Raw genomic sequence first — 16471 nt, 5'->3', positions numbered from 1 at the left:
GGTTTGTGAGTGTATAAAACGGCCTTAGCAAGAAAAGATGCATTTGGCGCACATGGCGTATTTTTTTGATCGTATTAAATGCGTTCAGAAAGTTCAACTTGTATACTTTTTAACCGCTTCACGGATTAAGAAGCAATTAAACTTTTTCATTTTCGCACGAAAGGCTCCTCTCTATAAATTTACATGTAAAACGTGCGTTCAAAAAATAGAGAGAGAAATGCGTACAGTTGCGTTATTTTTCTTTTATTTTTTTTGCCTTTTTATTGTTCCTGCGCGCCTTCAATTAATTTTTTTTCCTCCAGAAATTCGCGCCATGCTGAAAGTGCGCATGCTCTCAACTAACAAAAATGGAGTGGTCGAAAGCGCATACGGCACATGCGCATACGAAAAAGGACATATATGTGGACAAGCGAATTATTTGTATGTAAATATATATTATATATAGTGTATATATGTTTTTCTCTTGTTGCGCGCGCAGTGCTTGGGTGCCCCTTAGCAGCTTAGCCGCTTAGCTTAGTCAGCTGCTTCACTTTTACGCCCGTTCCGCATACGTCCTTTTCCCTTCACCTTCTGGCGGGGCGGACGCTCCTATGCCCCACGAGCCGCAGGCGTATCCACGTACAATATATTGTGTACGTAATATTATGTAGGTATAAAATATTTGTAACGTAGCATTACTTATGTATATAATGGCCTATCTATATGTACGTACCCCACTGTGCATACACCTCCCGCAGAAAGATGTATTATTATGTATTGTACCGCGGGGCATACGCATCCGATGCAAAGTGGCTCACCATGTACCGTAGCTCGCCCCGCGTTTCTTCCTTTTCTTCTTTTTCTTCCTTTTTTTTGCTAACCGTTTTGCGGGACCCCCAACGTGAAGTGCATATATCATCTCTTAGGAAAAGAACCCATTTATACCTTTTTTTTTTCCATACATTTATGACCTTCCCAGGCAGCCACAACCCTCTTCCTTCGCATTCTTCACGTTACCAATGTGGGGAATAACACTTCCACGTGCTGCTAACATTTTTATTTCCTGCATACGTCTATATTTAACATAGCGTACCTTTTGTGCTACTTCATACTGCCGTTCGCATGATTAAGCAGCGAGACGTAACTTGTCCCTGGTTGTGGCCGTTTGTCGCGAAAAAAAAAAAAAAAATATATAAAATGAAATTTTTTTTTAAAACGAATTTCTTTGGGGAAGAGATCGTTGCAGTGGTTGCTGCGAAGGGGGGAAAAAATAAAATTGCCACGTGAAAGGAAAAAAATTGAAACAAAAAATGTTAAAAGGATGAACAGAACAACACATTAAAAAATATGAGGAGAACATCTTCTGAAACGGGATTAGAAGGATTATCCCAACGGAGGCAACCAAAGGAGAAATTAAAATAAATTCAAACGTAACAGACAGCTTCCTCAAATTGTGAGCTAATAAACTTAACTAATATAATTTTAAAGGGGGTGGGGGTGCGCTGGACTACCATTATTTCTAAGTGTAGGATAACTGGTCAAATTGACCATTGGGCAGCTAAACAATCCCACCATATATAAATCGATTTGCGCTTTGTTTGACAAGGGTTAAATGAACGTGAGGCCCGAACGGTTGGACTTTTCCCAATTGTGTTTACTTTCTTTAAATCGATTAAGCATGGTATTCTATAGCATTTGCCCCCAGGCTGTTTGTAAGGGACAAGCATCCACCCACACACTCCTCCTATGTAGATGCAGCACAGTGTACACGACTGCGAGAACTACGCCCATACGAGGCAGCCACAGTTGAATAAAAAAGGAACACCAGATCGGGTGGTGCACTATAGTTGTGTAGGTGCCTCATATGCTGTGTACTACTCTTCTTTTCCTTTTTGTTGAATCTCCCGGGAGGTAAATATTGCGCGTCTCCACTGTTTAACGACACGGGCGCTTCCTATTTTTCGCGAAAAAGGGAATTCAATTAAGTAAATTAAATCAAGCCAAAGCTTCACGTCCGTCGTTCAAAACGAAGCAGGGTTCCGCTGATTGCGTGCTAAGAACAGGTTGCCAACTAAACCTGGCCGAATTTAAGCCCGTACACAATCGTGGTGGCCCCCTCTCTAGATTGGCAAAACAGTATTGGACACGTGGCTGTCTTTGTTTTTTCCTTTTTTTTTTTTTTTTTTTTTGGGCTTCTCTAGGACAGTTCCCTGTTGTATTTGTTAACCGTCTGGCGTAATATATTCATGAACTTCACATCGGTCTTGTAGTCGTATGTCTTTTTGAGGGCTTCCTGCGGTGGCGTGTCCAGGGGATTTTCCTCCACATCGTCAAACTCGTCCTCTTTATTCGTCTTGGAGGGCCACGGAATGACAATTCCGGACTTTTTCGATATCCGTATAACCTGATTGTCATCGGTGTATCTAATGCACACCTTGGTGTTTGTCTTCAAAAAATCATCAATCAGTTGGACATTCGAATAATGGATTTTTTTTTCAATATAAACAAATTTATTATCGAGATATATTTTTCTCAAATTACATCCTTTTACCTTAACCATGTTCCGAAATTTATCACAACTTAGTACCTCCCCTATTTTGCCCTTATCCTTTCCCGATATCACCTTCACTTCGTCCCCTTTGTTAATTTTCCATAGCTTAATGATGTTTCTCGGTTTGATAATTTTATGGTTCCTTATTTGTACATTTTGCAGAAAGGGGCAGTTCATCCGGTTAAGGAGAAATTCGCTGACCTTGCTCGAAAGGTTGTGGCACAGCATTTTTCATTTTTTCACTTGACGGGGTTTCAACGAGCGGAATATGCAAAAGAGGGGGCCAAGAGGCTACAAACATGTATAAACCTGTGGCCTCTGTGGCATACTCTTTATCATTATACGTACTAAGCAAAATACTGTTCGATTTGTTCCCTGTGCGCATCCTTTTCGCCTCTTACGTTTAGCTAACTAAATTTTTTTTTTTTTTGTCATAATTTTTTTGAAAATTCTGCTAAAAACGCCTGAACGGGTCAGGCAATTTTCATCGACGTGGCTAGCAATGTGGGAAATGTGATCCGAAGTGGCGTAAAAAAGGAGTAGTAAACTTATGCGTTAGGATGTTCCTCCAAATGTGTAAAATTTTGAACAGTTTTAGTACCCTCTTGTAGGCATGCCGCGAAAGCATGCCAAATCGCATTTTGAAACATTTTCGCAAAAAAAACATCCAGTCCAGTCAAATGAAGCACTGGTAAATGTGATCCCAAGCTGTTGCGGAAGAAATGGATAAATTGAAAAATCTGCTTTTCGTGAAAAACGGGAACTTTTCGGTAATTTTAAATTGGGAAAGGAGATAGATTTTTCACTGCCACTATTGGATAAGCGGAGAGTGATCCGAAGAAGCGCATTTGCAACTTTCCCTGATGAGCTGTCCCTGTGCGTGCGCAGAAATGTGCTTACATATGTGGACACACTAACACATGTGAGTCTTAATCTAACCCACATGCACCCACTTCAGAACGCGCAGATCAGGCTGCTGGCCTTCACATCTCTCAGTATGCTGGTGCTAATGGTGACCGGCGACGGCCTCCAGACCCCCCTGGGCTATATCCAAAACGTGAAGAAGGACCTGCGAAAAGAGGCGCAAGAGTCGGAGGAATCGATGGAAAAGAAGCTGCTCAACGAATTGGGACACACCACGTAAGTTGGAAAGGGCTCGCCGCGTATTCTGTGTGGCGTCTGTCCCATTTGGTTGCGTTTTTCCCATTTGGTTGCGTTTTTCCCCCCTTTAAGCTACCACGAATGGAAGAAGGCTGGTATCCTCCCGTCGGACGATGAAAAGAAGTGAACACCAAAGTGGGGTCCGCAGATGGTCTCGTGCACACGCCCCGTTTGAGAGTGCTGCCACCAGCTTCTTCTCTAAGATTAACCCCATTCGATTTCGTCTTCATTTGTTCCTACCAAGTGTCAACAGTGGGTGAGCAAAAAGGAAGAAGAAAAAAAATAAAATAAAAATAAAGTACACTCTCTTTTTAAGAAGGAGGTTTATCCTCACGCACAATGCATAGGAGCTCAATGGAAGAAAGAAAATGCCATTGGTGAGGTGCGACGTAAAATGAGCACAGTTGTAAAGAGGACTCGACAGCATTTGTGGTGGGTTCATTTTTTTTTTTTTTTAATACTTCTTCACCTTTAGAGAAGCATACTAATCGGGGGATTTCCTCGTTCTGTTTTGTGGCAAGAACATGGGAATATAGGCAACACTGCTGTGTATTCCATTGTGTGTTTTTTTTTTTATTTAACCAACTCGAGATCGTAGCGACGGGCCCACTTTATGAGCCGAATTATAGCTGCCCTATCTCATTACCACTTCTTTGGAGGACGTCAAACCTGGCTGCGTAACTCCCCGTGTAACTCCTCCTAACTTAGAGATGTATGCAAAAAGGTGTAGAGGCTTCTTGAACGCCGTGCCGAAGCTCCTGCAAAAGGCCGCATCCCGCAGCATCTTCAGCTCCATTGTTGTGAAGACGCTAAGGGGAAAGCCACTGAACATTGACATTGTAAGGAGGAGCAACAGAAGGGGGGACAAATGTGGAGACGAGACAAGAAGTAGTAAATATCATGACCACAAGAAAAAACAACTTCATGGGAACGATCCAGTGGAGGAAAGAAACAGAAAGCAAACAATAACAAAGCTGTGCAAATTGCTAAGTGATAATTTGAAGAATGGGAAATATGATATGTACGAGAAAAACCTAAGTTATGGATTATCCGTGGCGGAAAACCCAATCGAATTGTCACAACTGATTAACTCAATCAGTAAAGGGAGGTACTACAGTAAGGGGGTGATCCAGATGTACACAAAACTGGTAGACAAAGCGGCGAAGATCTTCGAAAATGTCCCAGTGATGAGCATAAGCTTAATTTTGAATAGCATGATAAAGTTGGATATATACAATGAGAAGTTTTTGTTCTTATTTTTCAAAAATGTGGAGCATATCTTGGAGGAAAGTAATGCGGTGGACTTGACTATCCTGTTTCATTTTTACGTGAACGGGATGGGACGATTTGGCGGAAGTGCTAATCCTTACTGTGTTATGCCACCTCTCGGAGCTGCCTTCCCCGGGGTGCAAACCGAACTCTTGGTAAACTCATTTTTGAGAAGGCTACACGACGTGGTGCCGTCCTTGCAGATGCACGGCATATCGTCTGTACTGCGATGTGTTAAGAAGTTGGTGATGATGATGATGGGAAAGGCGAATGGGGTAGTACCCAATGGGGCAGTACCCAATGGGGTTATCCGGTTAGACGCTATGGAGGGTATTCACCAGGGGAAGAATCCTGCGTGTGACTTTTCCCCCTACGATAAAGGAAATCGGAATGGTCATCAATATGGTGAATCCACTTTGGAACTAATCACACAAATTAACTCACGTCTGAGAAATAACTTTTACGAAAAAATGGGACAAGCGAATACGCAGCAGCTATGCAACATCTTAGAAGACTTGGAATTTTTTTATCTCATCGATAATGACTGTTACTATGACGTATTGAACCGATTAAAGGGATGCTTACAACGAGGGAAGGAACTTAAAGACATTGACTATGTGAATGTCCTAAACACTATAAAGAGTAGGAACATAAAGCACAACAATTTGTTGCCATTGTCTTATTTTTCCTTCGTGTTTGACTCACTGAAGGTTGAGGACTTTTCTCATTTCCATTATGACCGTGTTGCCGAGCTAGCCAAAATATTATTTTACTTTAAAAAGGTTTATCATGTTAACTTTTGCATGAACAAGATAGAATTATTTTTGGATAAGAATGACACTAACTTGATAGAATCCACGTCCACGATGATTTATCTGTTGGATGAGTTTTGTACAATTGGTAAATGCACTGTGGCGGGGGGGTCCTTGAGGGGGAAGTTGTTTTCCTGCGTTGTGCGCCGCGTCTTGGGGGGTGCGGAGGGCACACTGGGAAGTGCTAAGAACCCGCCTGGAGGTTACACCCTAACCCTGGAGGAATCGCTCCTCCTGACCAAAGCAGCGGAAGGGCTTATTAGCATCAAAAAAGAGGAACAACCCAGCATCTCCGACCAAATCAGAAGAAGAGACTTCTTCCTAATCAACTGTGATGAGAAAGTTTGTGTCCAATCTGAACACCTGGATAGGTATGTCCAAAATGTCTTGTACAAAATTTTGCTTCTAGGGAAGATTCGATATAGAGATACTCCCCTTTTTTTGCACCTGCTAAAGTGGTGCTTGATCTGCTCACTGCACTTTTCCCTTAAAGACATTTTACACCTCCTGAGGGGGCTGCACCACTCTCTGTATTTTTTTACAAAGGAAAATTATGTCCTTTTGGAGAATGTGCTGAATTATTTAAGCGCCCTGACAGTGTTGCAGTATCGGTTGGTGGGAAGGAGGAAGGAATGTAGCCGCTATCGGGAAGACATGGATAAACTTCTGAAGCGCTCAAACAGTTTGTTCAGCAGTGAAAAGGCTATGGGGGGGGTGGTTAACCAACTTGGGTGCAGCGAGTGGAACGAGGAGTACAGGAAGATCGAGCGTGTGATGGAGATGAACTGGGCATACCTGAATGGCCTCACTTCGATGGGAAGCGATGAAGGGAAAAGCGACAATCGGCCAAGCGACGAAGCAGATAACGCCTCACACGGGATTTCTCCCCTAGACGAAGGGGGCATCCTCTGCAACAATAGGCGAACAAAAATATGCGCAGCGAATTGCTGCACGCTGTTGTATTATTTCCAGAGGTTAAATTACGTGAACAAGGGGGTCGTTCGAGTCGTACTGTCAAACCTGTATGATCATGTACATGCATTGAAGAATGAGCAGATTCTGAAGCTGGTGAGGGGACTTAGCATTATCCGGAATGTCGACACGGAGTTCAATTCGTTCAATTCAGTGTTTAAAAAGATTTTACTTCGGTTCGTGTCGTCTCAGAAGGAGGAGGGCGAGAAGGGAGTGGACAGCGCCAATAGCGCGAAGAGTGCAGAGATGAAGACAGACGAAACGATCAAATTGCTGTACCTAGTGAGCAGGCTCTCCATAAATATAGACAACAGGAATGCCCTCATAAGGAAATATCTGTTGGTTTTCCTGGAGCGTCAGCTTGGGGAGAACACTCTGGGCGTTCCTCAGCTGGAGCTCCTGATGAGGAGTTTTAAGAATATGTACCCCTACCGGTACGTGTGTTTGATGGAATGCTGCTTGCGAGGAGTCAGCCAGGCGCTCCGGGGGGAGCCATCAATCGAGGAGCAGGGGGACGGATCGCGCGAAACATCGTGCAACCGATTGAGTGGCGAATTGATTGACCAATCGTGTGGCAAATCACTTGAAGGAGCTCCGGGGCCCCCCCTGCCGAGGACCCCCTTACCACTGCCCTTCCTGAAGACCTACTTCTCCGTGATGCCGCTACTAATAAACCCAGCCACCAACATCCACTGCAGCGTGAACGACCTGTACCTGTGCACAAGTCTGGAGCTCTTAGATCAGCTATACGAGCAGATCAAATCGAATGCAAGACTCAAAGAGGAGTTCATCCCCGTGCTGGTAACGTTTGTTAATTTATCCTTCCGTGACATTCCCTTTGTGGAAAGGTATTATCCCAACTTGATTAGCGACATTTTCGAGATGAAGCAGTTTATTCCATCGAACCAGTTTTTCTTCTTTTTGTTGAATGTGAAGTTTTTTGGGACACCGAACGGTCTCGCCCAGGTGGACGCACTGCTGCACAAGGTTGGCACCGTTTTTGAGGCCCACATGGGGGAGTCGTTACGATGGGAAGCGGCAACGTCAGAAATAATACGCGCTCCCGCCTCGACGCACGACTTCACCTTTGATAGGAAGAAGCTCGTCCTGCTCGACACAGAAGATGATAACGAGATGGACATAATATCTCAGGAGTACAATCATATAGATACAGCGGAGGTGCACGCACGAGGGGAACGAACGACGGAGAGAAGAGGGCCAGATCGTGCGGATTGCCACCACCATGATGACCTCGTCAAGGAACGCACCAAGCGGAGGAAGGCAGCTCACCTTGAATTCGAAATCATTTTGAAGAAATATGCCTACTGCCAAAACAGCCAAAAGGACAAAATCGAAATTACGAAGAACGTTAAAATGTTTTCCTTGGATGTTAAATATGTGGACTTGAAAAAGAGACTTATTTTTGAATTTTTGGAGGAGGAGGATTATTTTAAAGAAGTTGATGATGCGTCGATCGAGCTTTTACCGTTGGTTTATTTGCGTTTATTTTTTTGGAGGAAATTAAATTACAACTTAGTGATTATGCCCTTTTATGAGTGGCATAGGTGTTATGGCCGCCTTGAGAGGGTTAAGGCCATTTTTCAGAAGCTGCTAAACGTGGTCCGCGACGCCGATTCGTACTTGCTCGAGACAGGGAAGTCTCGCGCTTTTGCCTCCGTTGGCCGTTACGAATGAGGTGGAGCGGTAGTACCCCCTACGAAGCGCACACTTTGCCAAAAAGGACGTGGCTTTCCCCATCCCAAGGGAGTCACTTTTTTTGCATCAATTACACCGGTGTCACAGCACACATGGTATGCCCTCGCGTGGTTTCTTTTTTTAGTCGTGGCTTGTCCCCCCGGTGAAGATGCTACCCTCCATAGGCGTTCTCACCGGTTGGCGGCTGTTGCGGCGGCAGCTGCGGCGGTTGCTGGGGCAGTTGCGACGGCCGCTTTTTATCCCCGCTTTGAAGATTACCCGACCGACGAGCTTGCGGGCGCGTACATGTGCAATAAGTACGCACATACTTATGGAAGTACGCATGTACGTGTGGAAGTACCCACGTATATATGTATGTATATATGCATGTATGTATGTATTTTTTCGCGCATGGCCCTTCTTCCGCGCCGAACACCCTTTCCATAAATTCCTTCCATGGTGCGAAGTGGTTCTTCGCAATCCTCGCGCAAACGAGTTCGCTAACGTTGCAGTAAATATAAAAGGTTCTGCGGTGAACCAAGTGTAACACCCCCCATATGGGTATCAAAATCTATTGATTGCAGATAGGTCCCCTTCTGGCGTGTCATCCGCACATTCGAGCGTCACCCCCCACCCACTTCTTACACTTGCGTACACTGGACAGACATATTTTTTTCCTTTTTTTTTGTTTTTGTGTATGCTGGTGCGCATGGCAAAGGTCACCTTCATGAAGCGCGCCCTCGTTTGGTCATCCCTGCTCTTCTTTAACGGTTACCACTTTTTGAAATTGCCAAGTAGTTCGTCTTATTCCTTCCTGACCAGCAGCAATATCGTCGGGAAGAAGGTTAAAAATCCAGGTGAACCAAACCGAAACAAGAGGCTGAAATGCAGAGTGGAAGGGATAGAGTATACAGTCCGTAATGTGGACAACTCGATCGAGTTTTACAAAAATGTGCTGGGTTTTCAAGTGCGCGAGAAGGGCGAGGGTTTCGTGAAAATGGCCTTAGGCCCCGAAGAGGCTTATATAAAACTAGTGCAAAAGGGGGAGGACCAGGACATGATTATAGGAGAGGTATATTGGCAGAGGGGTGTGGTTGGGCGCTCTGCGTGAATGGGGAGCGGCTTCGTCTGTGCCACTTCGCAGCCTCATCGCTCCAACATCGCTGCTTTATATCTGCATCGTCGCTACTTTTTCCATAATTAGTGAACCGCCGAAACAGCAAACAAACCTTTTTTCTCCACTTGACAGCACTGCTTCCTGGGGCTTGGCGTAAACATGGAAGAGTTCCAAATAAACAAAACGAAAATATACGGAGGGAACGTGGAGGAGGGGATAGACAAGAGGCCGATCACGGCGTGCATATTGCCGGACGAGGACGTAGGATGAGAAAGCTTCTACACGGGGGCTGTCCATACGATGGCTGCACATGTGGTGTGATCATACTTGGAGCTATCCCATTTAGCGTGCTCATTTTTCGCTTCTCCCCACCCACACACGTAGGCGCAAATTAGGCGGTTCTTAACAAACTGCTTCGTGACGGACCCGGACGGCTACGGAATCGAGGTGGTGCTGCAGGGGAAAGGCAGCAAACTGGACAGGGTTCGCACATAAAAAAGGAAAATAAGTGAAAGGGAGAAGCCCCCCTCCCTTTAAGCGCACGATTTTTTTATACCTACACATTTGCTCACGTTTCGTCCAGCTGCCCAATCGATAATGTCCCTTTTAACAAAATGCAAATTTACAGATACGCTTCTTTACCACGTCGACGAAAGATTCGCAGAAGTTTTACTCGGACATTTTAGGAATGGAGGTGAGAAAAAGAACAAAAAAAACGAAAAAAACAGAAAAAACAAAGAAAACAGAAAAAACAAAAAAAAAAAAAAGAGAAAGTTTCACCGTTCGGAACAGTTATTCCGTTCAGCGTGCTCATTTCGATCTGCGTATCCCGTCCCCCTATTTAGCTGATAAAGATACAGAGCCACTTGGAAGAAATTTCCTACCCCTGGAGTGTATACGGCGGGATGAGCTACTTCTTCTCCTCGGGAAGGAACGCGACGGTGCTCCAGATGGCGTATGCCTACGATGAGGATAAGGTGAGTGGTGCGAGTTTTCTGGGGTGGGCGGACCCATCCTTTGCCAGGCGCGTGCACAATTTAGTCCAGATTGCCCGTTTGGCACATTTACCTGCTACACAGCCACGTCGCTGCTTTCACCCCATTTTCTAAGCTACACATGGGGAATTCCCTTGGAAATTTAATTTTGAGTTTCAACGACTTGGCCGCCGTGGAGCAGAGGCTGCGGGAAAATGGTATACAACTGGGGGAGTCGCACGGTGGCTGGGTGGTCAAGGATCTGGACGGGCACAGCGTTTGTTTGAAGAGGGAGAAGTGAAAAGAAAGAAAAGAAGGAAAAGAAAGGAAAAGGAAAAGGAAAAGAAAAAAAAAGAAACCCATGGACGGTTCATAATTTTTCACCACTTGGGAGGAACACCACTGTCCACTTCCTACACACGAATATATGGAACTGAGAAGAATACACTCAAAACTGGGTAAGACGCGGTTCATCGGGAAAGTGCCAAAATGGGGAGTTAACAAATTTGGGCACCGTGGAAAAATCTAGCCAAATGAGCTAGCCAAAATGAAAAAAAAAAAAAAAAAATCAGGTAAAATCCAAAAGAAGTTAAAAAAAAACACACACGTGGACATACAACCGAACGGTTGACGAATCATCCGTCCCTCGGAAAAGATACCAGTTGAATCATTTTGGAGGGGAACTCTCCACAGGATTACTCCTCTTCACCCTTTTCTTATAATCGTCCTTTGTTTTTTTCCTATGACAGAAGGTACACAATGTCTGCAGGTTGTCAAAGGAGGCCTCTCCGCCCCCCCTGAAGACAGGCAAGATGTGGTCCACGTTCCAGATCTGTCCTTGCATTGGTTTCTCAAGTATGCGTGTGAGATGATTAATATCTTCAATAAATAGTGGATATCTTCTAATAAAATAATCAATTTTTTCGTTAATTGGAAAGTATTTTTGACTTTTAATTTGTCTAATTAAGTTTGTGCAATCCAATTTGCAAATGTTACAAACGCCTTTATCTCTTTCGTAAATTAATCTTCGTACACTCTTGGAACTTTTTTTTAAAAAATAAAACATTCTGCATTTGCCCTCGCAAAACATATTGCTCTCATCACATATGAGAATATTTTTAACATTACAACTTTGCAATTTAATTGTGTTGAATTCTTGATGAAATTTCTCGATCATGGCGCTGTCCGAGTGTTCCTGCAAATATTTCATGACGTTGTATTCACCTACTATGGTACTGGCACAAGGGGGTAACTCGCTTTTACACTGTAGACATTTAACTTCGTTTGTTTTTTCGTCATACTCCTGGTAATAGAAGACTTGTAGTTTTCCCCGGAAGCTGTTTTTAAGGTACGTCTTCACGTATGTCTTATCGCTTGCGGCGAAGTTCTTTGTGTACCTCTCAAAATATAGAGCCTTTGTTTTATTTTCTTCCTCGCGCAGATGGCGAAGCAGCGATATGTTAATGTCGCATTTTTTCTTTTCAATTAACTTCCTTTCGGTCGTGCTTAGTTTGTTGTAATTTTGCAAAAATTTAGTCGCGCATTTTTTGAGAAGCGTCCGTGATTTTTCCTCACCCCCACCGTTGGCCAGGTGCTCAATGGGAAAGTTGGTCTTCTTGTTTTGGTAGTACGCATGGATTCTGTTTGTGAGGGTGTTTATTTGGAAGAGGAATTTTCGTTTTCGGGCGCTTCGCACGCTGTGGGTGTGGCTACTCAATTCGTTGTGGGGTTTGCAGTTTGGCTCTTCTGGGGAGTAACTGCTTCTGGAAGGATCGGCACTCGCGGGAGACCCACTCTGATCGCTTAGCAGAAGCACGTCCCCCGAAACGTCCTCATAAAGGAGATCCTTGCCAGGAAACTCCGTTCCATCAACGATCGAGCGAGTGCTATGTGCACACCGGGTGAACCTTCTCCACGTTTTGTAGTCGCTCCCTATGCCATTTTCCAAGAGGAAGTAAAAAACGTACGTGTTGAATAGCTGGTTCTTCCTAAAAAGTCTACTCTCGCATTGTTGCAGGTGAAAGAAGTTTACAGGAAATTCTAGGAAAAAACACAAGTTGCAGAAAGTGAAGTCTAGTCCATGGCCAACTGCACAGATAGTGAAAATGCCATACTGACACCTGTGGTTCATGCGAAAGAATTGTATTTTTTCTCGCTTTTCCTTTTCGCTTAAATATCCCTTCACTACAACGTAGTCTATGATGACTTGTTCAGTTTGTTTTTTTCTTTTTATCATTTGTAGCAACTCCTCTTCGATGTATTTGCACACAGTTATGTGGTAGCAAAAAATGATTTTTTTTTTCCCCGGGAAATGTTCCTCCATATATTTCATAGCATGAACCACTTTGGAGAGTCCCTCCTCCATCTTTTTGGACTTAATCTGGACTTTAAAAGATTCGCTCAATGCTTGTATGTTGGGAGTTGTCAACTCTGGGCTAACCGATTCGGTTCCCTCTTTTGAGTCTTTCCCGACAGTTTGCAGGGCATTTTCTTCCCTACATGGGGTACATGCGGAAGCGGGTGACAAAAAATTGACGAGATGATCAGTTCCCATGGTGTAAGGTCCATGAGGTAGGTACACGAAGAATCTCTTCAAGTCGGGAAAGTTCGAAGTAAAGACGTCTGAAATGCACCGCCTTATCATAACCGTTTTTTTTAAGAAGAGATGGAATTCCCAGGAGCGTAAATTCTCTTCGAATACCTTTTCTCCTCTGGAGAAATATTTTTTGCAAAATTCTTCTCCAAAGATGAACTTATTTTTACAGAACCTCTTTTTGCTGTTTATGAGGTACTTAATTTGGTGGTATATATTGATGGGTCTGTTTATGGAGGGAGTTCCGCTCAGGAAAATGACGTTTTTTGTCTTTTTAAGGGTAGCTTTGATCGTTTTGGCTAGCTGGCTTTGCTTCCCGCAGTGCCTCGTTCTTATGAAGTGACTTTCGTCCACGATAATTAATTTGAAGTTTATTTCTTTTATGAGGTGCGCCAGCTTTTTGTACAGATCGAAGGAGATGATGATGATTCTGTAGAGGGGGGGTGAAAGCGAAAAGGTTTAGCGTTGTATCAGGGGTGGTGGTTCCATACCACTGGTTCGCATCGTGGTGATGTCTTTGGTGGGAAGCTCTTCATTCTCTTCGCTCCGTCCGCTCTTTCCACTCCCAACTCGTTCGATTCCACTCCGCACCTGTACAGCCGGGCCCCCTTCGGAAAGTCGTTCGAGTCGCCAACCACCAGGACCTTGGAGGGGTCAAAGGCAGGCAGGAATCTCTCAATCTCGCAGGCCCAGTTAAGCTTCATAGTGGACGGGGTTACAATGAGGGTGGGGTAAAGCCGAAAAAAATGGAAAATACAAATGGCTTGAAGTGTCTTTCCTAGTCCCATTTCGTCGCCGATTAATATTCTTCCATTCTTCTGTTTAAAGAAGTACACAGATTCTAGTTGGTACGGTAGGATCACCTTTTGAATCCTCTTGGGGAGCTTCTTTTTTATTTCTTCAAGGCATCTATTTTTCATTTCGCTGAAAATTTTTTTCTTAACTTTTTGGTTCCGTTTCGCGTAATGGTGTCTCAGTATATGAGCTCTGAGTTTTTCTCGACTGAAATGGTAGGAAGATTTGGCTAGTTCGTCCAAATTGTACGAGCTGGTTATGCGGCTATCTTCTTTGGAGGAGTACTTAGGGGGGCATGCAATGGGCGATTCGGTTACTCCTCCGATTTGAGCAGTCACAGGAAGGCGTGGTGAGTCCGCTAGGTGGAGAAGCCCCTCCTCCAGTTGATGCCCCTCCTCCGGTTGATACCCCTCCTCAAATTCGCGCTGATACTTGGCATAGGTCATCCGCATGACGCTGGAGAATCTCCATTTTAGAAAAAACTTATGTGCATGTGTCTTCTCGTGCACTCTCGGGTAGACGTGTCGAAAGTAGTGAAAAACGCAGCTGGGAATTTCGTGCACAAAACAGTGGCTATATAAGCGGAATACAAAATAACGTAGCATTAGAGGGTAGGAGCAGAGGTCGAAGACACATCCACAGAGATAGTTGTAACTGTCAACACTGAGTCTCCTAAAGGAGGCTTTCTTCTGAATATTTTTCGATAAGTGGAAGGGGAAGATACCACTCTGTATGTAGTCTCTCCTGGGTTTCCAAGTCAATGGAAGATATTTGAGCTCATCGAAAAAGTCACGTCCGTTTATGTACCACTTTGTGTATCTACCAATTAGAGCTTCAAATAAATGGTTATTTTTTTTTTTTTTTTTTTTTTTGAGACGTTAAATTAAATCTGGCTAGATATGTATAATGGGTTACGCGTACGTAAAAATTACACTAAATTTTATTTTTTTTTTTTTTTCTTTCGACATGGTTTATAAATTTGGAATCGTACAGAAAGAGGAGTTCTTCGTTTCGCTGTCCTTTTGCTTCTCCTTCGTCTCTCTGTCCTTCTTTTGCTTCTTCTTCTCCTTCTTTTTCTCCCCCTTTGGACTTCCCCTTCACATAGTTCTTCTTCCTAAGCAGGGCTGCATATCGTTTTCGGATGAATGATAAGTTGTACCTCCCACTGGATCTGAAGACAGAGTGGGATTCCCCGTGGGAGACGTGCCTTTCAGGACGGAAACTTCTCCATTTTGTCCACTTTGGACATTCCAACAAATCGACAAATGTATTGATCCTGTATATATACTTTATAATGTTCCTATATTTTATTCTATGTCTTTTTAGTGTCCTCAAATCGGTGAGGACTTCTCTGATTACGTCGCTTACTATTCTGTTGAAGTCCTTGGCAAAGGAGAGGTTCCCAAAGTGGTGAATGCGGTAGGAGTCGGGCTTTTCCATTTCGAAGCAGATTTTTCTCCTATTTTGAAGGAACAACTTTTCTCTTTCATCAAACATGGAATCCTCTACTTTCCTTATGGAAACCCTCTCGTGACACTGTGTGCATTCGAAGTATTTCTCATATTTTCCCTCCTTCATATTTACTGAGCTGTTAATGCATGTAGGGCACTTGGCATGCCGCCCCAATTGTTCGTTACTGAACTTTAGCTTCCTCATGAGGTCTGTAAACGCGTTGTAGGTAGCGATTATCTTTCGAAATTTCATCGTTAGAGAATTGTCCCCGTCAGGGCGTGTACTGCCACTTCGAGACTGGGTGTCATCCCTTCTTGGGGGAGTTTTCTCCGCATTGCTGGTGATCTTCCCAAGGAGGGTATCATCGAACAGTCCCTCTTCCATCCCCCCTGTTGCTTCTCTACTCCTGAACTTCCCATGAAGAATGGTCGCATTGTACAGGCTCGTGGAGATGGGGATGGCGTAGTTTCCTGGTCCCCTCGCGTGTGTCCTCTGCGTGAGGGGGGTTCTCTGCGTGGGGGTGGTTTCTTGCCTGGTGGTCTTTCTCCTCGCTTTGGAGAAGTACTTGCTGCGTCTCTTCGTGGGGCAGCGGTTGGCACCGCCCGCGGGTGACGATAGCCGGGGGGATTGTCGTTTCATTTGTTTCGTGCGACTCATCAAGTGGTCGTGGAATGTTCCTTTTTGCGTAATTTTTCTAGGTGGAGCAGCGAATTGAGGGGGCCCTAAATATAGGGATGGAAAGGTTGCTCCCCCTTTCCTGCTGCTGGTCTATGCCTAGAAGAGCATCACATACCGGGAGGACCCGCTCTAACGCGATGTTGACGCAGAAAAGGGCATGCGCCAGTTCCGTGTAATAATTTAGTTCACAATCATGGCGCCTCTCCCCTGTGGAGGGAGGCAACTTCCCCTTGACGTTTTTCACGTCGTGGGAATATGCCGCTTGGATGAGCAAGAACGACATAGCGTTTCTTTGTTTTAATTTCACAGTTGGGTCGAAGTCGCACGGATGATGCAGCACGGATGATGCTGCGCAGTCGGAGCTCCGCCTGGGGATTGGCCCGCTGCACCCCCGTGTTGGTCCTCCGCAAAAGCATCGTATGC

At 44.4% G+C, this 16471-nt stretch overlaps 5 protein-coding genes across 5 annotated transcripts; 3 read left to right on the top strand and 2 right to left on the bottom strand.

The window, feature by feature from the left end:
- Positions 1–2176: 2176 nt before the first annotated feature.
- On the bottom strand, positions 2177–2758 carry C922_03234 (hypothetical protein; the record flags this gene model as incomplete). Its single annotated transcript, XM_008818826.1, has 1 exon — positions 2177–2758. The coding sequence occupies one exon, from the start codon at positions 2756–2758 to the stop codon at positions 2177–2179; it is 582 nt and encodes a 193-aa protein (XP_008817048.1).
- A 494-nt stretch (positions 2759–3252) lies between these two features.
- Positions 3253–3818, top strand: C922_03233 (hypothetical protein; the record flags this gene model as incomplete). The annotated part of the gene is made up of 3 exons (XM_008818825.1): positions 3253–3300; positions 3489–3670; positions 3764–3818. 3 exons carry the CDS (start codon positions 3253–3255, stop codon positions 3816–3818), a joined length of 285 nt encoding a protein of 94 aa, XP_008817047.1.
- A 583-nt stretch (positions 3819–4401) lies between these two features.
- On the top strand, positions 4402–8439 carry C922_03232 (hypothetical protein; the record flags this gene model as incomplete). The annotated part of the gene is made up of 1 exon (XM_008818824.1): positions 4402–8439. The coding sequence occupies one exon, from the start codon at positions 4402–4404 to the stop codon at positions 8437–8439; it is 4038 nt and encodes a 1345-aa protein (XP_008817046.1).
- A 727-nt stretch (positions 8440–9166) lies between these two features.
- On the top strand, positions 9167–10831 carry C922_03231 (lactoylglutathione lyase; the record flags this gene model as incomplete). The annotated part of the gene is made up of 6 exons (XM_008818823.1): positions 9167–9511; positions 9689–9817; positions 9941–10039; positions 10185–10250; positions 10402–10533; positions 10667–10831. 6 exons carry the CDS (start codon positions 9167–9169, stop codon positions 10829–10831), a joined length of 936 nt encoding a protein of 311 aa, XP_008817045.1.
- Positions 10832–11197: 366 nt separating this feature from the next.
- C922_03230 (hypothetical protein) lies at positions 11198–16009 on the bottom strand (the record flags this gene model as incomplete). The annotated part of the gene is made up of 3 exons (XM_008818822.1): positions 11198–13553; positions 13715–14737; positions 14910–16009. 3 exons carry the CDS (start codon positions 16007–16009, stop codon positions 11198–11200), a joined length of 4479 nt encoding a protein of 1492 aa, XP_008817044.1.
- Between the last annotated feature and the right edge of the window lie 462 nt (positions 16010–16471).

The sequence above is a fragment of the Plasmodium inui genome (genome assembly GCF_000524495.1).
Source record: "Plasmodium inui San Antonio 1 unplaced genomic scaffold supercont1.13, whole genome shotgun sequence".
NCBI lineage: Eukaryota > Apicomplexa > Aconoidasida > Haemosporida > Plasmodiidae > Plasmodium > Plasmodium inui.
Note: the sequence above shows the minus strand (reverse complement) of the source record. Positions and strands in the feature narration are given on the sequence as shown.